The sequence below is a fragment of the Candoia aspera genome, chromosome 12, assembly GCF_035149785.1.
Source record: "Candoia aspera isolate rCanAsp1 chromosome 12, rCanAsp1.hap2, whole genome shotgun sequence".
In the NCBI taxonomy this organism is placed as follows: Eukaryota; Metazoa; Chordata; class Lepidosauria; order Squamata; family Boidae; genus Candoia; species Candoia aspera.
In genome coordinates this window covers 12,997,705-13,021,319 of record NC_086164.1, presented here as the reverse complement: position 1 = coordinate 13,021,319, position 23,615 = coordinate 12,997,705, and the positions used below count along the sequence as shown (strand labels likewise).

Here is a 23,615-nt window from a genome sequence, read left to right as displayed (position 1 = left end):
AATCATACTAGATATTGTCTTGCTGGGATGGAGGGAGACCCAGCTTACTGGCAGAGTTTGTGTTTTACATGAAGAAGTCATAGGTTCAGTATTTGGCTTTTCTCAAAAGGACTGGCAAAATCTTCTGCTTAACCTGCTGGAAGAACCCAACTAGTCAGTGTCTACATTACCAGGCTAAATCGATCAGATGTTCTCTGATAAAGGCTGAGTTCACACAGTCCATGAAATCCTGGTGTATTGAGTTATTTTAATCTGTTCTTGTGAGAAAGTATAAGCGGTGCATTGTGGCTACTGTTGAGAATAGCATTGAGACATCCACTCTTATTCAGGGATGTAACAAGATAGGAATAAATTGCCTTTAGTTTACATTTTAATGAAACCTGACCACATTTTCTATTTCTTAAATAAACATGAATGGGATTGCAGCTATCCCTTGACATTTCTCTGAATTTTGCACTGCATCAAAATAAATAATGTAGCCCCCAAAAAAAATCCACCAAAACATTTGCCTTAGGGGAACTATATACAAGAAAGGATGGATAATTTAGATTATATGAAAATATATAGTTGAAGGAAGCTTGTTTTTTAAATATGCATGAGAAATACAAGCAAAAAGTAGATGCAACTGTTTGTGTCTGTAGAAACGTTTACTGTCTCTTGACTGAACTTCAAAGGTAAAGATAGATTTATCCATTCGTATTACTACACAGATAAGGCCCTCGCATTTCCTACAATCTTCCCTTCCATTTTTTCATATACCCCCATCTTGTCATATGGATGGATGCTTCACTAACAATAAATTAGAAACCTCCTGATGTGATCAGGACTGCCTGTGGCAGCTTTTTGCTCTTCTACCCCATAACAGATGGCAGCAGAGGAAAAAAAATATCCTGCACAGGTAATTCGTACAGTTCAGTCTGCCTGTCTGATTGAACATAATACGGAACGGTCCCTCAAGCAGAGTCTTCATGACACAGGAAGCAATAGATTTCCTTTAGTGTCAGTAGCTTCTTACCATGAAGGATAAACTAGCCCTCTGAGTATCCTCCTTAAAGTGAGTGCCACAAATGTTAAAGTAGATTCATGCACATGTGGTATTTCTGGATACAAGAGGGAAGACAAATAAGATTTTGTGCAAAGACCAGCAGAAATTTGCATTATCTGCTTTATTAGATTGGTAAAAACTGCTTCCGAGTTTCCTGTCCATCAAGGGTGTTTCTCATCAGAAGTCATGGGTTGAAAAGTGCCCTCCATGGGACATTATGTATAAAAGGAAGCCAACTGATCATTTGATGTGTCTGAATTCTGTCCCATCTCCTCCCTCCAAAAGTAGTGAATTCTCCACCAAGACTAATACCGCATGCATAAAGTGTGTTCTTCTCTAACCTCCGTGATTTTTACAAATCATGTAACAAGATGTCTTTCATTTGAAGTATAACTTCCATAAATCAATTATTAAATCAACCAAATCTGTGCTGCAAAATCCAACCTAACCACTAGATGGCAGCAAAAAAGATACAGAAAACTAACTCATTGATGCATCTAGTGGCCATTCAGATTTTTGCAGGCCAGATCTGTAGCCCTAATTTATAAGATGTAGCTGTTAAAAGGCCCTTAAGCTGAGTCCTCATGGAGAGTGAGACAATGTCAGTTGAAAAGAACACAAATCCCATAAATGGTTTTGTGTGGTGGGTGGGTTTTTTGGAGGGGGGAGGGAAGATCAGATCTGGGCATATTGCTGATATGAAGCTTAGAACCCCTCTAATCTTCAGAACCTACAGTTCAGGCACCTAATCTGAAGATACTCCACAGCTCCCAAGCCCCTGAGAATAGTGTCATCACTGAGTGATGGATCAATAACTAGTGGCCATTCAGATTTTTGCAGGCCAGATCTGGTAGCCCTAATTTATAAGATGTAGCTGTTAAAGGGCCCTTATGCTGAGTCCTCATGGAGAGTGAGGCAATGTCAGTTGAAAAGAACACAAATCCCATAAATGGTTTTGTGTGGTGGATCAATAACAACAGAGAAAAACAAGCCTGCAAGTGAGTAAACTTAGGACATTCTTCTGAGTAGGATATTTCTGAGCAAAGATGGAGTCCTCTGCTATACCTCTGCATAAATACCTTTTTTACTTTTTACTCCTATTTATATTTATTTATTAGAATAATTTTATATTTGTATATTCTATTTTACTGTGAGGTTGTTGTTTTAATCGATTATTGCAAACCGCCCAGAATCCCCCGATGGGAGGAGATGGGTGGGGACAAATTGAATAAATACATAAATAAATAAATACATGCTTTGGGCAGAAGGTAGCAAATTCTGAAAACAGTGTCTCCTGCAGCCCTCTTCATACTTCTACATCCAAAACTTTGCTTCAGTTGCTCACCTGAAGTCCTTAACCATGGCCTTTCCTTTCATCATGCTTTATGCCAGATATTATTGCTGGTTTTGTTTTACACTCTGGATTGGCTCTGGATGGGGCAAGTTGCTTTCCCTTTGCTTTATGGGCCTTGCAAATTGCCGATCTTGGCTTGCCAACCTATGCTGCAGAAGGGATCCTGCAAAAGGTGTGACCTCAGAACATCTGTTTTCAGCCAGAGGAAGAGTCAGAGGAGCAGTCTAGAAAACAGAAGAAAATAAGCCAAGCAAGTTAATTAAGATAGGTTTTTGACTTAGAGTCAAAATAATAAAGTGGGTTATAATCCAGGAAATCAGCACCAGGATCCAGACTAGGACGCAAAGGTAATGGGTATGTAAGTGTTGCTTCTAGCCTTGTGTGGTGCAGAGTGGTAGGCAGCAGTATTGCAGCTGAAACTCTCCCCACGACCCAAGTTCAATCCCAGCGGAAGCTGGATTCTTGGGTTTGATCCCAGCAGAAGCCTTCCATCCTTCCGAGGTTGGTAAAATGAGCACCCAGCTTGCTGGGGAAGGTGACGACTGGGGAAGGCAATGGCAAACCAGCCCGCTACAGTCTGCCAAGAAAACGTCGCGAAAGTGGCATCCCTCCAAAGGGTCAGACATGACTCAATGCTTGCACAGGGGACCTTTCACCTTTCAAGTGTTGCTTCCAGCACTGGGTTGGGCTTAAGCAGATACCAAAGGTCTAAACTTGCCACTCCATCCAGCCAACTCATATCACTTTGCTCAGGATGCAGAGCAACTTGGGGCCAACCAGGCATAGATCAGGCACTTCTGCATCTTCAGCCTTTTGATAGTGTTGTTGACCCCATGGGCTCAGTCATGGCTCCAAAGCATCTAGACTAGAGTCCATATCAGACCTGTGAATTCATAACCTCCAGTGTTTGTCCTGGTTTCTCTTCAGCCTCTGGGGATGGCAGATCTGAGGAAGCTAGGACAAGGAAGGCAAAGCTCTCTTTTGTTGCCAGTAACAGCCATCCAGGGCCTTGGTGCCTCTAATCCTGGATGAGGCACACAATCATCATGATTAAGAGCCACTCACAACAGTCATTCAGCAGCTCCTGAACTGGCTCATTTTGATGAAGCCCCATATAGGTGCAGCCTTTATGCCTCCACCTGTTGTTCCCATTTTTAAGACAAGTTTCAAAGGGCAGTGTTTTCTAAAGAGAAAATGGAGCTGAACTGTTTTCAGTGCAGAGAAGTACACCCAGCACTTATTCAAGGATGTTGAATAAAAATAGCACATAAATCTTCAACAGGATTTTTTTTTTAATGAGTTAGTGCTCTGTATGGGGTGTAAAGATGACAGAAGTAGGTTCTGGTGATAAAAAGTATTAGGGGAAAAAGTACTGGGATCTTCTTCATAATTTGAAGTTCTCCTTTTCTCCCTCTCTGCCAAAATCCATTGCATTTCACACTCAATAATATGGGCAGTATTAATCCCTAAGTTTTCTATTTGTGGATCAAGAGTGGGAAATAAAGACAGAACTTCATTCAGCTCTCTGATAGTGTCATGGTGGGCTCAGATTCCCTTTCTGGGTTGGAAATCCCCCAGCCTCAATATTAACAATTCCTTTGTTGAAACCACAGTTTGCAGATCATTATGCATGGCCCCCATTGTACTTAAGAAAATATTATTAAGTTGGGAAAACTTATCAGACTGGCTTCTAAACTTTTACAGGGTTTATGTGACTTAGGAAAAATGTTTGGTGGCCACAGAATGCTGAACGGTAATTGGGAAATGGTGGGAAAAACAGGGAAGACAGAATGGAATGGAGTATTTTAGAAAAGGGCTTGGATGGGTGGCTGGCTAGTATCCTTAACAGGAGCACTCCACACACCAGTCTTTGTTGCAGAAACCACTAGTTTATATGCTGTTTGTATTAATGATTTCTTATCTAATTCTTTTTTAGGGAATGTATATTAAGTCAACCTATGATGGACTACATGTTATCACTGGAACAACAGAAAATGTATGTTTCTTTATTTTTGTCATTTTGTTTGTCCTTCTTGTCTCTGTGCATTGAATATGATAGGTGTCTCCTGGGTATTGGACATGGACAGAAAATCCACTGTGAGATGCTTATTTCGGTCAGGCTTTAATAGAAAATGTCCTCATGATGGTTCATACAAAATAGATCAGATAAATTCCATAAGTATTTTGAATACTTTTATAGCAAATAGGTATCCAGATTCTGGATATATATATATAAAGTACAAACATGTACTTTACTCATTCCCAGAATTACCAGAGAATAAAAGGAATTTACAATGGAAAGGTGTATCCTAAAGTTTAGGTTATGTTGAATATGACCCTTGGCACCAGGAGATGTGTTGGGATTGGACCAGGTTATTTGTGAGATCACCTGTCCCCCATTGTTGCTGCCCACCCAACCAGGTCTAGCAGGGAGGGCATGTTCTAGGACCCTTCCATCAAAAACTGCTACCTTGTTGGACTAGCAGTCATGCTTTCTTATGGCTGCGCCTGCCATGTGGAACAGCATCTCCTCCAGAGATCCAGAGGGCCCTGACCCTGTTTGCCTTTCATAAGGTTCTGAAGAGCTGACTGTTCCCCCAGACATTTGGGTCAGGAGGTTAGGTGATCTCTGCTGGTGATATGGCTTGTTGTTTTGGGACTTGTTTTAAAAAGAGCATCATGGGTAATATGTTGTGGTGATGGTTTTAATCTTTGTTCACCGGCCAGTATTACTGCTGTGAGATGCGTAGCTCCATAAATCATATAAATAAATAATGAATAAATATTTCTGTGGTCTAAGGTTGGAAAATGGTAGGAAGAAGAATCACCCGGTTTTCTTGTTGGGTTCTCAGACATCCAAATCACAGCATCCCTTTTTTCTTCTTTAATTGCTCACTTGTTTAAATAAAACAAGCATGTGAACAGGCAGTTACAGGGAAGAATTTGACAACCAGGGCAGACCCTCTTCTGGGGAGTAAATTTGGTCATGTTGGTGCTAGTTACTAAAACCAGCACTGGGAGGTTGCCTCTACGCTGAATCGCAATGGGAAGTCACTGTGAATCTTCTTGAGCATTACGTGTCTTCTAAAACAAAAACAGTGGTTTAGAAAACCATGATGTTATGTTAAATGAGAGCCTCAGGTCAATGCTGAAAGATGATGAAAGCATGCCCTCAGAAGCAAAGATGGAAATAGATATATGCCAATGGTCAGGCTCATAGTTATGACCTAGTTCATAATTTCCCATTTAAGAAAGGAATAGATTGGTTTCTACCATGGAGTTCTAAGCCAGTGAACTCTGTTTGAAAGGAATGGTGGAAAAGTCACCCAGTAAAACCAACAACCAGAGAGGATTCCAAATGATCATGTATTATCTTTAAACCAGCAGATTACAGTGTGTCACTGGTCTTTTGTATCCAGAAAATCCCAGAGCAAAGACTACAGTGTTACATTGATCTTATATAGAATGTCGATCAAAGAGATTGGAGCACGTGTATGAATTAGTAAAAGACCTCGGCTGGGAAAGAATTACTTTGCAGCTGATAAGGATACAGGGTGAGGGGAAGGGAGACCCAGGTACCCTTGATGGGCCGAAAACATTACGGAGCCATTCCTTGAAAGGCAACATAGCAGCTTTGACGTACAAGGTGTACCAAGGCCCTAACTGTTGAGCTTTACTGCAGGGAGATAAGGAAACAGAGCAGCATGCATCCCTCCTTGAATCCTCTGCTTCCTTTTGGGGCACAATCTTTAGAACCAGTTAACCACTAAGAGGCATAGATTGGCAAAGTATAAATCCCATTCTTAAAGATTCTTAAAAGATGTTGCCCAAGAGATACAGCAAAGGCAATATACACTATACTACACTACACAGTGTGTGTATGTATGTATGTATGTGCGTGTGTCTGTGTATACACACACACACACACACACATACTATGTATATATACTATACAGCACTGTGTATGTACACACAAACACACACACACTATACTGCGCTACACACACAGACAGGCTGTACAGCACAGAACCCTCAAACTCCCAGGCTTCTAGTAGAGGACCTGAGGCTGAGGAAGACACAGACCACCCAGAGGGGTGAGAAGAGACTCTATAAATCTATATCTACAGTATATCAGCAAGTGTATGATGCTGTTATTGAGTCACATTATTAATTCAACCGGGGTTCTTGTTTCAACTCTCCCCAATGAAGTAAATTCTATCTTTTTGTCATTTCCTTCATTAAAATAGTTTACATCCACCACAAGTCTATTTTGGGGGGGTGGGCAGTCATTAGCTAGACAGAAAAGCAATGGCAGGGTCTGAATTCTCAGCCAATTCACACAACTCTAAGGCTAATCTAGATCTTGTGGCTTCTGTACCAGATCTGGGCTTGAAGTAACTTTATCTAGCCTCCAGGAGCTCAAATTTAATCAAAGTGTGTGTGTGTGTACATACACACACACACACACACACGTATATATTCCAGTTGCTTTACATGTAAGAAAAGAAAGAAAGAATAGAGTTTGTAATTCACCCAGACTCAATCTCTCTTGAGATTTATTATGGAGGATCTTTGCTATGTCCCATTGATAGCTTTCACCTTCAGCTATCTGGTAAATGGCTTTTATCCTCTGGTCATTTTTTTGCCTACTGAGCTGAAGTTACTCTGACAGTGCACTGAGTTTTATGTCTCTAATGCCTGTCATGTTGGATATTTTTAAGTGTTTCAGTCAGGGTGTTTTATTTTAAAACACGTTACAAGAGGCAATGAGAGATTACAGTGGCGGGGGAGGAAAAACACAGTAAATGCATTTTTAGTGTGAAATGTATAGCCAAAAAATCTAGACCTTGCACTCTGAATATAATAGAAATTGTTCATACTCGCATGGACTTCACCATCTTGATACATAATTCATTCTGTTTCTTGATGTCTCCAGCTGTTTGGAGATCTGAACACCTGGTGTTAAGTCTCTAAAGTCCTGTTTCAGCACATGGCTTCTATGATTTAACTTGGCATATAATCTGCATCTTTAACTGACTTAAGAAAGAGTTGGGGGGAAAAATTAAGCAGAGAGGCCTTGAAAAAGATGACATCGCTGGAATCTTTCCGTCGAAGACTTCCCCCCCCCTAAGGTGGCATCTATAAATCTTCCACCACCTTCTCATTGCTGCCATCATGGCCTACACGTTTATTTTCTTCTTCTGGGCCAGCCCCACCCAACACAGAGCATAAGGCAGTTTGAGAATGTTTCCCTTCTCAGTTTTGCCAGAGGTTAAAGACTAAAGTGGTGATGGGAGGCAAAGAGACGGGCAGAACAGTGAGTTAAAGAAGATGGAGAGAAGGCTTCAGAAGCCACCAGTACTCAGAAGAATCTCCACCACTGACCAGTGATACTGATCTCTGGAGCCAGCCCTCTATAAAGCAAAGGCCATAAAAATGTTCCCAAAATGCCTCCTTTAACAAAGTGTTTAGTTGTACCCAACTAGATACTGTTGATGTTCATAGATTTTTAACTTTTCAAATGAGCAATCACAAGAGTAAACTCAATTTTCTATTACTCTAGCATTATATATATATATATATTTTCTCTCTCTCCCTTCACCACCCAGTTTTCTACTCTATAATTTCATTTTAAGTGTTGTAAAATCCCATTCCAAAGACTCTAGTTTAATTAAGCATATTTGGACCCAGGAAGTTAAATGGGCTTATAAAATAGTGATAGGTAATTAGCATTAAGCTACAGAATAGTAGCTATCTAGAGATCATACAAGCCTATCTAGTTCAAGAATTCATTCCACCATTGCCAGATCTGAAAACTTCTAGCATACAACCCCACACTGAATGTGTTGAACAGAAAACTTTCAAGAGACTAAGGAGGCAGCAAGGAAAAGGTTTACATCTTAAGAGTTTGCATTTATTTATAGGAAATAAATGTTTCTAAAGGAGGCTGGCCTTTCTTTCTGGGTGGTGGGTGTCTTCTCTTCTTTCTCATTCATTCAGAACCACTATTAAGAACATTTGTTGAGGCCAACACACGTGTTGTGGTTCTTAAAGAATGGTTCAGGCAGTGCAGTTGACCACCTCAGTCTATAAATATTTGCACAACTATTTTAAACATGGGGTTCATTCCAACTCCATAGACTATCTGATACGAGTGCCAGACTGAAAAATTCTCCTGTACTGTTTCTATCACATCTCATCCAGTGTGAGGAAAGAGAGTTGGGCTTTGAAATTATTTCAAAGGAGAAGGGAACTGCTGTGAAATTCTCAAGGATGGGATGGGGTGTACTTGCTTCTCCTGAGTCACAAGGTGACCAAGGGATACATATGGAAGTTCTGTCTTTCATTTGAGAAATCTCTCCCCAGCAGTTTGCAATCTCCCAGACCATTTATTTTTTTTAATTAAATCTCAAGAGAATATCCTTCTAGTGGACTTTTTCGAAACTGAGAAATGTAGACAACCAGGGAAGGTTCAGAGTGATGCCAAGACATCAGCAGTAGCCCCCTCACCCACTCCAGCTGTACAATAAGATGGTTTCAAGAGTTATTTAAAAAAAATATTCTCAAGGACCTGAAAATAGCATAGAAAAACAGAAGCCAGATTTCAGTATAACATTATTCAATGTCTTATATAAAGATAGGAAAGATTATCCACATGGTTGTTTGTTTGTTTATTTATCAAATATATATGGCTGCCCACCTCACAAGAAAGTGACTCTGGCCAACGTACTACAGTTAATGAAGACATAAAATATATTAATTAAAATATAATAAATACATAAAAACAGTCATTATTAAAAATATAACACAATCATTATTAAAATATAAAACAACCAAAGGCACAGGAGAGAGTGAATATTAATTGCAATGATGGAGCCATCTTAGAATGTCATCGGTCCCTTGGGACCCCCAAGCCTGATGACATAGACAGGTCCTGAGGAACTTCCAGAACTTTAACAGGGAGGGGCCAACCTCACTTCAGGGGTGGGGGGGATGTTCTATAAGGCAGGCGCCATGGCAAAGAAGGCCCACCTCTTGGGACCCACCAAATGTAAGTCCCTAGCAGACGGGATGTTCAGCTTGCCCTCTCTGCCAGTTCTAATGGGACGGGCAGATGTAATTGGGGAGAGGTGGTTTCCTCAGTGGCGGTTGGTCCCTCAGATAATCCTAAGAACCCAACAAGGAGGCACCATCTACCATCTGAAGAAGGCAGCAATCAGTTCAAGGGAACCCCAGGGTTTGTAGAAGTAATTTGTAAAACAAGGGGAAAGATAATGCTATGGAGAAAGGGGTACCAAAACAGGAGAAAGGAATGGAAGGGCATCTCCTAGGGAAGGGTGTGGCAACTGGCAAAAGGGGTGGAGCCCCAAACACTAGACTTTTAGAGCAGATCTCACTTGGGGAAACAGGCTCCAATGTGTAAGGATGGCAAGGGAAAATAAGCTCCATTCAGAAGAATGAGAAGGAAGATTTCAGTTCCTTTTGCAATGTATACCTCTGGGTAGGCAAACTTTTTTGCAACTTTTGTGCCTGCCATTAAATTATTTTTAACAGCTTGAGGCAAGAGGCATAAGCCTGACCCATTGATCAGAAAGGGTGGGATTAGAAATCTTCATCCTTTTCTCCTTCAGGGGAGGGTTTAAGATAATTGTGTTAAGCCTCTTGGAGGCCTCACCCCCTGATTTTACTTGGGGCAGGCTGCCAAAATCAGGAAAAAAAATGTGCAATGGATACTTGGTGGCTTGCCCCTGAATTTCAATTGCCTAGATCAAATTCCATATATGGCTATACCAAAGGATACTCACTATTTGAAATTTAAAGCAAATGGGCTTATATTTTGTATCAAAAAGGATGGAGAAGAGTAAATCCAATCTTCCTTACCTTACTCTTATTAAACTGAAATGCTTTCAGAGTTCCCCCCACCCGTCTTTCCCTGTAGCTTATTTCCAGTGTAAGAGATGGGCTAGGAAAGACTGGAATAAAATAATCCCAGTTTAACAAGGCAAAATGGAAAAGGGACTTAGCTTTCATTGGCCTTGTGATATAACAACCCTATCCCCTTTGGGGATATGTATAGATATAGATATATAGATATAGATATAGATATACAGTAGAGCCAGTCTGATCTAGTGGTTAAGGTGCTAGACTAGAAACTGGGAGACTGTGAGTTCTAGTCCCACCATAGGCACGAAAGCCAGCTGGGTGACCCTGGGCCAGTCCCTCTCTCTCAGCCCAACTCACCTCACAGGGTTGTTGTTGTGGGGAAAAGAGGAGGAGGAAGGGGTATTAGGTATGTTTGCCGCCTTGAGTTATTTATAATAATAACAATAATAACAACAACAGCAACAACAATGGCGGGATAAATAAAATAAATAAAATAAATAAATATGTGCCTGGTTTGCTCCTTAGGAGACACACTGCAAATTCTTTAAGTTAAAGCAGAATAAAATGAAGACAGGAAAAATGGCTTTAACTGATGTGGTGGTGGTGGTGGTGGTGGTGATGATGATGATGATGATGATGATGATGGGATTTCTGATTCTTGGAGAATGTAAGACAGATGACAGTGGGCTGATGCTGTCTCTGCAGATGTCTCCTAAATCTGCCTAGGATACAGGGCAACCGTTATTCCAGTAGAGAAATGAAGCACACTCACTAATTTTATTACGATATTTATATCACTTGATATTTGGCACACGTGGGCACCCTCTCCCTCCCTTTCTCTTCTCCTTTATAATCATGGAATCTGTTTAAAAGGAAAGATCTATTTTAAACTGTGAGAGAGAGAAGGAGGGAGGGAGGATGGGTTTCCCCTATTCTGCAAGGAAAGAAATAAGCTCCCCAGTTCTGAGAAGGTGGGGAGTGAATAAAGGCAAAATCGAGCTGCTTGAATTTAATCAGACGAGCAGGTGAGGGGATGCCTTTGGCAGCTTTCCTGATGGAAAGCAGATTTAATGGACTGGCAGTGCAGGATGGAAGGAAGATACAACTTTAAGACTGGATTCATTTGGGTTCTCCATATCTCTGTGACTGCATTCACAAATGCCCCAAGCCCTACAGTGCTTTGTTTAGTTTTGGCTAAGGGTGGGACATGAACACATGTTTGGTCTGGTGTCTGGGGCAAAGGGTGCTTTTGTTTTTAGCCATGCTTTTATGGATTGCTGTGAGCCAGCTAGAATCATTATATGAGATAGGTGGCCATATAAGTCCTGTAAATAAATAATAACACAACCACTTCAGCTTTGTTAACCATGGTTTATGCTTCAGCATGTTATGTGGAGCCAGCCAATTGTGAGTTATTCATCCAATCACCATGGCTTAACATGACCTGTGAACCCACCCAAGCAGCTTCCCATATGCTGGGGAGCTAAGATGGTGTAGCATTATGGCTAAGGTAGCCAATCAGAGGCTGGATTCACATAATATGCTAAACTACCATGTGGCTTGTGTGGTTTTGGCTTAGCATATTATGTAGACCACTCATTGTGGTTTGTAACCCACAGTTTAGGGCTTAGCATCTTGAGTAACCTCAACAAATTGTGGCTGATTGATAAAACAAGGTAGACACAGTGCAAACCAGGCTGGGAAGTCCTTTTCTCTCTCCCATGAAGATACAAGGTGGACTTAAGCAGATTGTTCTTTGTCACACTCAGTCTCCACAGCAACAGAGAGGCTGTTACACTGACTTATACCTAGAGAACAGCCTCCACCCTGAGATGCAAATGATCCCAACCCTGTTGCCCTTCTGTAAGACCTTGAAACTTGGCATTGGGCCAGGATGTTAGATGAGCCAGTTTTGTGAGTGTTATATGAATTACTGTGGCTGACCTCAGATGTATTGCATTGGAGGGTGGGGGGCAGGGTATTTTTTTGTTTACTTGCATGTAATGCAGTGCAAGCTGCCCAGAGTCACACTATTTGAATTAGGCAGCCATATAAATTTATTAAATAAATAAACAAAACAAAGAATGTGATACCCTTTATATATCCAACACTCCCCCATGGAAATAAACATGGTCAGGGTTAAAATGAGACGTGGAAGGTCTCGCCTTCCAGAACTTCTCTGCTGAATTCTTTGTTCTCCATAGACATATTTCCACTAAAACCTAGATAGGAAGATAAATACAGCCAAGGAGAAGGAAAATGCTGTGTGTCCCCTAAAGTTTGTTGTGTTTGCTCCTGTCCTTGGCTGAGATATGCTATTTCTGCCCTGCTAAGGGAAGAGCAATTCTGAAACCCAAGGTCAGGCACTGAGTGTTGTTGAATGCTGTTGATGAGATGTGGAGGATGGGGAAGAGTTTTGGCAGTGGGACACATGGAGACTTTTAAAGAATGGGATGCAACCAGAAAAATGGCTACGGGTTACAGAATATAGCCATTGACCAAAAAGCAAATGAGCAAGTTTATTATATCCTCTCGCCCCTAAAGATGTTGTACCATCTTACTGTAGCTTCCTTTCCCCTTTTTCCCCCATGGCACATGGGCAAATCTATACAGATCAGTGAACTTCAGCCTCCTCCACTTTTATTCCCCAAGGATCCCTCTGGAGCCTGTGTGTAACCTAGAGGCACCCTTGGAAATAAAAAGGATGTTGAAGGGAAGCAACCTAATAACATTTGTATTTATTTATTTAGCATGGTGTTTACTTTGGTTTGCGCTGTGACTTTTCCCCCCCCCCACCATTATATTATTAGTGGTATTAATATTAGTCTCTAAAATAAATAGATGAATAAATAAATAACATCTGGTGGGATCTGCTGACCATTCTTGGAATATATAACGAACTGAGCTGTTATCTGTTATTGATGAAGGATGGAGAGAAGAGAAAAGATGCTGAGGAGAACAAAGGAACTCCGTAACAGAACCAGGAAAAGTGACTTCAGCTGTACATGAATATTCTCCGTTTGTGTGTTTCTATAGGTGGGGGTAGGAATATGAATCTCAGTCAGGAGAAAATTAAAACAATGTTACATTAAAAAAAAACTCATTAGAGTAACAACTACCAGGACCAATAGAATTAATAAAACCAACAAGTTGTAAAACAGTAAGATCTAGACAGCAACTAAGATGGGGCCAAATAGGGCAAAAAAGAAACTAAGGGGGAAAAAAACCAAATACCACAATCAATGCCAATTTTAATCCTTTAGTCAAGCTCAGTTTATCCTGGAAGAATATTTAAGCTTCATAAGAAATTCTGAATGATATGGTATTATCTTACTTTAAATCATACACATCTACCAGAAAATCCGCTCAACGTGACCAAATGCTAGCTGGGAATTATGCAGTGGCATCCCAAGACGTCCATAGGGCACCCAGGTGGAGGGGGTAGTATAGACAGTTTAATTGATAGTCACACCATAAGAAAGACATATAGATCTACTAAAATGAATTTAAAAAAACCCGAAAAGCTATTTCCTTGAAAAGCACACCAATATCTCAGAAACTATGCCTGCTGGACTTCAGATAAATTTATTATTTTCTGCAGCCTCCATAATTGCCCAATTCTGAACAATGTTGTAGAGTGTTGTGCCTCTTTTCTCGGCAGTTGAGAAACTGGAAAGAAATCAAGTTTCCTTTGCAGCTGATCCCATTGTTTGCCTCGGTGGTTAGTTCTTGTGTATGCTTTAGGGGACAGATTTAATTGAAATGTGAACATACAAAAAACCTTGCCCAAGTTGGGATTCTTTTGTTAGTTTGGGCTGTATGGTATTTTCTCCCAAAGAGCTCTTTTCTTTCTTCTTTTTAAAATTGTTGGCTTTTGAAGCATGCCTGCACTGGGTACCTAAGATGTTGCTTTTTGTTCATAGCCAGTTTATGTTCAGGTATTCTGCAGGAGGTTTCCTGACAACCTGACAACATTTGGTATAATTCTCCAAATATGTTACATTAAAAAAAAGCTTATTAGAGTAACAACTACCAGGACCAATAGAACTAATAAAACCAACAAGTTGTAAAACAGTAAGATCTAGTCCCACCCTTCTGAAGTTGCAATGTATTAGATCGTTTCCCCAGATCCAATAATATACGGAGGGCTGTAGCCAAAATTAATTGTATGGTATTGTGTTACAGATGTTCTTCACCTTTGAATGTTTGCTACAGAAGATAAAATACTTTATTAAGGGCAAAACAAAGAGAGGAATGGGGATGTAGAGAAGACACATGTCTTGTAAAATACATACATTCTGTTCTTTAATAAGAGAAATTTGTCCAAGAGTCAAGATGGTGACTTTGATTATGCAACTGAAGTATAGAAAAAGGAGCAGCTACTGTCTTGGTTTATTGATGTCCTCACTGGATACCCCAACTCCAACCCCCAACATTCCTAATTTTTAGGGTGCCAATTAAGCTAACATAAGGGAGTGGAAACCTACCACAGCTTGCAGCCTTATTTCTGCTCAGAACAGGCCGTGAAAAAACACAACATCAAAGAGATTTCATTCCTACTACTTCAGCCAATTGATTTGGCTTCTCTTTTGAAGGCATAATTGACCCCATCCAAGATGTAATTGAAAAATATATTAGGGGGAAAAAGCTAGGTCTGAGTCAAGAAATGGGATAGAGGGGGAGAGAACTTGAAAAACTGATATGAGATTTCCTAGCCTGAACTTTTACAGATTGTATGGGTTAAGTTGTACAAGCATATTCTCAGATTAAATATTGTTGGTGTAGAATTGATCCAGACAAGCAGATACCCCACTTGATTTCAATATATTGAAGACCTCTTTCCACATTTCTCTCATGTTGAGACCTGATGTTTGAAGCAAGAATGGGGTTAATGTCCAAATCTCATCACAGCAAAGCTATAGCCCCACCTCTTATAGTCATATGCTGGTTAGTTAGATAGTTGTCTGCCAAGGAAGTCCTCCATGCAAACAACTACTTGTCTAGAGTAGTTCAGTATAATTTGGGACACCCAGTTGAGTAGCTATCCCTTTTGACTGGACTCCTTCCATGTCAACATCTGTTGACATGTAGGTGTTCCTTTACCAACATTTCTTTCCAGATATGACTGGTTAAGAGTGACGGGCTGCAGAAGGAGAAATAAATCAAGACTGATTATTTCTTCCCCAGTTTGGGGGATGTTTATTTGTTTATTTATTTGAAGGCAATTTGATTAGTTCAACAGTAGTGTTGTGCCCAGTGATCAATTACAGCTCAACACAAACAACTAAAGCTCTTATATTCAGACTGATTATACTGTCTATGGTTTAGTAGTAGAGTGACAAAAACCTGAAGAATAGCATCTTTGAACCTTCATATTGTCAAGCTTCTTTCCCCCTTGCCCCTTTCTCTTGCCTTTAGTCTCCAGCAGACCAATGTAAGAAAATCCATGCAGGAGATGAGGTGATCCAGGTCAACCATCAAACAGTGGTGAGTACACTTTTCAGAAAACACCAAGTGGTCATTTGTTTTAATCGTCTCCTTTTACTGAGAAGGCTTAACGTACCACATGTGGTCATTTAATGTCTTTATATTCCATTTTCATTGTGAATTTGTTTGAACAGATGCCTATGTAAGAGAAGTCGAAATGTATGGTTTCATCTCTTATGCTGGAAAGGTAAATACACTGGGTTGGACTGAGACTTAGTCATGCTTATATTAGTTCCACTGATATCAAGGAGACCTATGCTGGACACTTGTTGGACACTTGCAACTTATTCCACTGATTTCAGAAGGTTAATGCTAAGCATCTTATGTTGTAACTATCCCTCTAATGTCATCCATAAATAGAAGGGAAGGTCGTAGCTCCACAGCAGACCCCTTGCAGTAGTGTTATTGAGCTGGTTCAGTCTGATTTATGTGAATTGGTTGCTTTAAAGGTTTGATGAAATTTAATCACCAGGGAAGAGGATGTGAGTTGGGAGATACCGGTTTGATGGTGCACTAACTCAGGAATGTTTCTGATTCCCAATTGACTGTAAGACCTTGGTGAGCATTTGATGCTGAAAGCCCCAAAAGCAAGAGTAAGGCAGCGGCTCCTCTTTTCTCCTGGGGATGATGCCCCAGCTGACATTCTAACAGGAAACCGAAGGGTAAGTTGCCCACTGTTCTTTTGGCCTGTTTCTCACCTCTGTGAAGCAGATGCACGTTGGAACTTGTTTTCCACTGACCTTCCTGAAGAAGGTGAAGAAGTATTCAGAAGTATAGGGGCAACTATGGGAAGGAAGAAGGCTACAGTTAGGCCTGCAGAGGAGAAAACTCATGCAGAGGAGAAAACTCTTGGTGGGGAAGTCTGGGTACCAAGGCATCCAGTGAGGGAGGATTTGGGTACCTTTTGCCCTCAAGAATGGAGAGGAAGCTACCTTTACCTGCAGTCCTACTGATCTTTTCCTCACTTTAAATCCCCTGGTATCTCATAGGGTCCTTCACCTGAGAAAACCTGGGCAAGGTTGGAATTATTGTCAGAACTGGTTGTTGACTAATTGAGATAGCACTGCTAGGCCCTTGATTTGCCCATGGATCATTTAACTTCAGTCTGTGGCATCTACAGCTCAAGCAATTAGATAAAAGGTAATTCACTTCTCTCCCTGAAACTCTGAGGAGCACATCAACAAGCTAAGCTAGTTCTGATGAACCCGTTTTTTGTGTTCTAGGCATGAATCAAAGTAGCACAACTGAAGGGCTATAGTTTATCCTTGTTTTTCATGCAGAAGATTTCAGGTTCAGTCCCTAGCATTTAGGTAGGACAGAGAAAAACCTGATATTGGAGATTTGCCAACAGTCAAGATAAAAAAAAAACATGGGCTAGATAAGTGTATGCCAATCTGGCAGCTTCTAGATGGATGGACTTCGGTTCTCCAATTCTCAGCAATAGCTGTGTTGACTGAGGAATTCTGGAAGTTGAGGTCCATGCTGTATCTCTGGAAGTCGCAACATGATCTCCTTTGCAGATCTGCCTTGACTATGGAATTCCTTGTCCAGAAAGACTGACCTAGTGCCAGTTTTGCTGAAATTTCACACAAGTGTCAGCTGTTCTTTGCTCCTGAGCTTTCAGTGGGTTGAAGTGTTTGCTTATGCTGCTCTTCTAGAGGTGTAGTGGTTTTATTATTTCACTGTTCTATTTATTGTTTTAGTGTCCAGAGGTTTTATTATTGATTTGAATTTGGGCTGCTTCTTATTGCTTTCTACTCTGTTGCCTTTTCCTCCATGTGGATCATTCTGCATTAATACAGTATGTTTTGGATGCCACCTTGCCAGTCTTTTTGTGAGGTTGAAAGGCAGGATAGAAACCATCCCAAAGCTAAACTGAAGCTAATGTGTTCTTTATCAGGGCAATGTTGGATTTGAGTAACACATGGCCATGGAATCTCAGTTTAGCTTTCTTTATTGTAAGACAAGCCAACAATGTAAGAATGTAAAGATGAACATGTTGGTCTTCCATCTGGCCCCATATTCTCTTTTCGGCAATGACCATCATTGAGGTATTGGAATGAATTTCAGAAACTATTTTTTTCAGTAGGAAAAGACCAGCAAATATACTTCTTGCCTTTGTTGATTTGGGATATGCATTCATAAATTGGTTACAGCATATGCCAACCTCCCCTCTGTAAATTGTTAAAATAAGAAAAAAAGCAAAAAAATATGCACGTTTGGAAACAGTTTTGCAAAGCATATATTTTTGTATGCCTTTTGCTCTAAAACATGCATTTTTCTACTAATTACCCTTTAGACCCAGTTGAGCAGCAATCAAAGAATAGCTAAGTACAGAACCACGTGCAGTTTTACAATGAATAAAAAACAAACTAATGAACTGCATCAGTGTCATTCTAATTATTAAAGAAACGGGAATTCAGAAGCAAATCTCGATTCATTTCCCATGTGTTACTCATTCAGCTGAGAGTATGTTTTTCATTGGGACGGGGGCAATGGGACTTCCGGCATTTGTGTGCATCGACAGAAGACGCCTGATGTTGGTCAAGGGCATCTTCTCTCTGGATAAAATGAACAAGTGTCCTGCAATCACTCACATTTTGGTAGCCTTCATATGGCATAAGACCAGTCACCATGAAGAAGGTGGTTGCCATGCAACTCTATGCGTGGCTGTGGATCAGAGACATCTATTCAAGTTGGTGAGACATCTCTCCAAAGAGACTTTTCAGGAAGACAAGTTTAATCTTCTCTATATAGGTGTAATGTACTATATCTATAGATAATATGGTACTATAGCCTGATTCTTATTTAGAATCTTCATATGACTTGTGCCCATGTACGCAACAGAGATGCGGATAAATACTATTTAATTAAAGGCATAATCCGGTAACAGCTAGAAAGTATAGCTTTGGTTGAAAAGGATTGTTGAAGAAGGCTTGATTCGTATCTGAGCAATGCATTGAAGGGAATATAGGCCATGCCACAATAAAATCTATTATCTGATTTATTTTTGATCAAACAACTTTAACACTGCCTCCAATTTAATCATGAAAACTTCTAATTTATTACATAAGTGCTTGTTTCTGGAGGTAGAAAGAGTTTGTAGAAAAATAAAAGCTTTTCTGTTCAGTGTTTGTTTCAAAAGTCAAAAATCAGCTTTGCCCTGGTTATTCATTTGAATACTCAATTTGTTTCTCAGAATGTCTGGATAGTATGACATTAAGAGATGGCTTTCACTGCACTTGGTGGTAATAAGATGCTTGTTTTCTGGACCAAATTATTCCTGTTTTGTTTTATTTTTCAAATGGGAAATCCTTGAACATCATCCAGATTTCAACCAGAGCAGATTTTATCTTAAGTATTGGCTTACTAGATAAATCAATCCTGTAATCCTCGATAGACCAGTGTCTATATCAGCATATCTGAAGATAATTCTAAGAGCTGACTCCAACCAATCTGTAGTACTATTACCAGTAATTACCAGTTCCAGATAGACAGACTTGCCCTGTTAGTTTGCATCAGTTGAGTCATATAACACATTTCTCCCTATTCTATCGCACAGGAATATGAATCTTGTCAAACACAGTGATATATCCCTATATTGTATGAGCAACTGTAGTAGAACCAATAAGAATGCAACAACTTAGATAAGGATCACCTGCTTTATATAAATTTGAGGTCTCTTATACCAGACATGGTGCTAAAGTTCACACAATACGTTTGATAAGATAAAGACCTAGCAGATGCATTGACAGAACATGATACGCTTGCTTAGTGTTAGCTTTGGTTAGGTAACATGAACCCAGCCCCTTCAGTTAGCTTATGGTTCAGTGTGAAAAGTGGGGGCTAATAATCACTTTTCTGCTTGCACAGTTGTAAGGCTCATAAATGGACAAGTGAGCATATGGTTTCTCAATGCCAAAAAGGACTTGGTGGGATCAACAGAGATCCCTGCAGGATGGAGTTCTACACCCAGAAAGCCTGTTTCTCATGCTGTTCAGACGTGCAGATACCAGTGTGAGGGCAGAGGTATAGAGAACAGTACTGGCCTAAATCTGATATTGTGGTAAAAAGATTTAGTAAGGAAGGATTCTCTTTACTTATTAAAAAAAAATGCTTTAACAATGCTTGAAGTCTCAAGGGAGAGCCAGTCTGGTGTAGTGGTTTAAGGCACCAGTCTAGAAACTGGGAGATCATGAGTTCTAGTCCTGCCTTAGGCACAATGCCAGCTGAGTAACTTTGAGCCAGTGTCTCAGAAGAAACTGGCAAACCATGTCTGATAATCTTGCCAAGAACATTGCATGGACTTGTCCAGGAAGTTGCCAGGAGTCAGTAATGACTTGAAGGCACACACACAGGGGGGGGGGAAAACCTTTAAGGAGGCTTGCATAAATCAGAATATCATGAAAATTCCTGCTGTCAGTCTAACAGTCTTAAAAGACATGAAGGCAAGGAAAGAAGATGGGAAAGGCAGAAGAAGAGTAACAAGTTGAGAAACCCATCCTTAAAACTTCTCATCTATTCTTCTGCAGTCCACTATATTGATTGCTATTGGGTGATGGCTGACAATAGATCAAAACCCACTGGTTTCTTAGTTGAGATGATGGATCAGTCATGCTTTGCTTTCCTCTTAATTCCTGGGGAATACGAATCAATCACAAATGCTCTTTTGAAATTCTATACCAGATTTCTGGTGGGAAAATTGGGTAGCTTTTTTCTCTGAATGTTTTCCCAACGAAGGTGAATATCTTCATCCCATTTCCCAGAATCAGGAATCTCCCTTAGTGATGCCAGTAGAACTACTATTGAGGAAAGAAAAATGAGATGAATTTCCTCCTGAAGCCTTCCCCTACATTTTAAAGGAAGTAGGAGGAGCCATGGTGGACACAAATCACTGGAGACACAATTGTGCAAAGAATGACCTTTTACACACAACCTTTAGTCAACTCACCACCAAATAAACCTACTTTACCCATGATAGTTTCTCCAACATTTGCTTCTCTTTTGGAAGAATTTCTGAAACAAATCATTTTCATCACACTGGGTAAAAAAAAAATCAGAGCAATTTTATCAACCTAGCAGTAGTTAAAATGGCTTCCCCTGAAAATATGAACTTCTAATAAATACATCCAAAATTAAAGCACTTAAAATAAAAAGACAGCAATGCTTACCTATATAACAACGAGGCCTAGTTTAGCTTTGTCTAGACCAGTTTTTCTCAACCTTGGCCATTTTAGATGTGTGGACTTCAACTCCCAGAATTCCCTGCTGGCTGGGGAATTCTGGGAGTTGAAGTCCACATGTCTTAAAATGTCCAAACTGTCTTGGTGAGAGTCCAACTATTGGTTCTGCAACAGTGGAAATAGTTCCCCTTTTTTTGGAAATGGTTTGCCATTGGCTGCCTCTGAATCTAATCAACAGCTCTTGACTTCTCAAGTAGTCTCCCATTCATGTATTAACCAGAGCCAATCCTGCTCAGCGTCTCAGATCAGTCAAAGTTGGTAAGAGAGTGACTGATCCAAGTCATCCAATAAGGGAAGATGATCCAGTGCCCTATAGCCCACTGACTTTCTCAATAAATCCAAAATATACTGCTGGTTTTTACTATAACATGAAAATATATTAACTTTTACCAAAGAATCATGCACATAATGTGTTTATGCTTTCCTGAACACAGATTGTAGTGGCCATTCATTACTCAGCATTAGCTGATAACAACCTTTAAATTCAGCTTTGACTTTGAAACCTCAATTAATCATCCCAAATTATGATAAACTTCTGGTCTGATAGCAAAGTTGTAAAGCCCACTTATAGTCACAGATATTATCTTTTATCATGAGTTACAAGATTCATCATAGAAATTATCCAGAAATTAATCCTCATATGCATATAAGTTTAATACAGCTTTACCTAGAATTCATGTTGTGTATCTGTCATGTAATCTAAATACTATTTTATTTATTTTCTGTTGGCATTTCAAGTGCAAGACTATTAGCAATCAGACCAAACTTTTCAGATCTTCAAAATTAACTTGTACATCTGTTGCCCAAATCAGATTTAAAAGTCTTCAGGACTGATGCTCCCCAGGAGCTTAACAATGGATGCATTGTTAGCAATGAATTTTGCTTACCTTGAACTAAGGCCCCCAAAGAAATATCAAGTTTACACATCACTTGGAGGTTGTGTTTCTAAAATTATTCACACATTATCAGAGCCAAGTTACAGTCCCTGCAGTGAGATCATATACCCCGGAAAGGAAATTCCAATTTCACTGAATTTGCATCTTTTCAAATTCAGGAAGTAATTAAATACCATAATCCCAGTATTCCTAACCCCAGAAATATTATCCAGCTAAAAATGCCTTCTGATTTTTAAAGATTATTCTTGAAAGCCACTCAATTCTGATGCAAATTCACAAAGAACATATATAAAGTGCAATAATGCATTGAGGGCCTTCTGATCTCTGCTGCCTTTATGCAGAATGACTTGAAGGTATTTAATATGCAATTCAATAATAGATTTTACTTTTCAAAATCCGGGGGGGGGGGACTTCTTTTAGGAGTGGACAAGGACAGCTACCAGTGGCAATGTATTTATTCAAATCTGTGAAATCCACAAAAAGGCAAATGTTAGAATCTGCCTTTTTAATGACATCCTTTTATACTACAGGTAGTCCTCACTTAACAACCACAAATGGAACTGGAATTTTGGTTGCTAAGCGAAGCAGTCATTAAGTGAATCTGACTCAATTTTAAAACCTTTTTTGTGGCAGTCATTAAGTGAACCACCATGGGTGTTAAGCGAACCAAGTGGTCATTAAGTAAATCATGTGGTTCTCCATTGATTTTGATAGCCAGAAGCTGGCCGGGATGGTAGAAAATGGTGATCACCTGACCATAGTATGCTGCAACGGTCATAAATACAAACCGGTTGTCAAGCACCCAAATCATGATCATGTGACTGAAGGGAGGCTGCAACAGTGTTAAGTGTGAGGACCGGTTGTAAGTCCTTTTTTTTCAGCACCATCATAAATCCGAACCATCGCTAAACAAATGGTTGTTAAGCGAAGACCATCTGTATGTTCTTGATCTCTTTCATTGTATAGCATCACAGATGTTAAATGGTAAAGTTCATAACTGCAGTTGTAGAGATACCATTCTGCTGCATTTTATTTGCTCTGATCACCCAGCTCCACAGAAAGTACAATACGCATTGTAGTAATACCTAATTGGGGGGGTGGAGGAATCATCTGCCCTGACATTTGAAGCAAATGTAACTTTAGCAAGGACAAGAGAATTGGCACCTTATTTACCCCTCCCCACTGGGATGATGCCATCACCCAGAGCAGTTTGAAAACGGCTTTCTAGGGAATCACTGGAACATGGGGCCCGTGGTGGGCAACCAGCAGGCACATTTCAGGGGCAATGCACAGGCAGGTGTCTTGCTTCAGGCCATGAGCCATTTGCAATACTCCAGGACACCTCAGAGCTGCCTTGATCTTGTTTTCTTGGAGTGCACAGAGGAAGCCACAGGTCTCAGATGCAATTTTTTCCCCATGAATTTGCTTTCTGAAAAACAGAACACTCTTTCATATTCAAGGTGAGCAAAAGGCCATTGTTAGCAGCAAATATTTGACTATAGAAATTTGCTTCTTCAAATAGTGTACCAACTGTGATTTTAGCTTAATAATAGTTACATTACCAAAGTAATGCAAAGCAGCTGCTACAGGTAATATAACAACTGCTGAAGGAGTCTCCAGCATGGGTTTTTTTTAATACATAATTTTTATTAAAGAATTTTTAAAAGAATAAAAGCAATACAAATTTTGAAAGAGAGAGGTAAGGG

General features: G+C 40.0%; 1 protein-coding gene across 1 annotated transcript in view; it reads left to right on the top strand.

Annotated features, from left to right (window-relative positions):
- LOC134504464 (connector enhancer of kinase suppressor of ras 2-like) overlaps positions 1-23,615 on the top strand; it is a 273,137-nt gene that overhangs the window by 136,655 nt on the left and 112,867 nt on the right. Inside the window, exons 7-8 of the mRNA XM_063313693.1 lie at positions 4,336-4,395; positions 15,702-15,770. Coding sequence (XP_063169763.1) covers positions 4,336-4,395; positions 15,702-15,770 — 129 coding nt within the window. The remainder of the gene's footprint in view (positions 1-4,335; positions 4,396-15,701; positions 15,771-23,615) is intronic.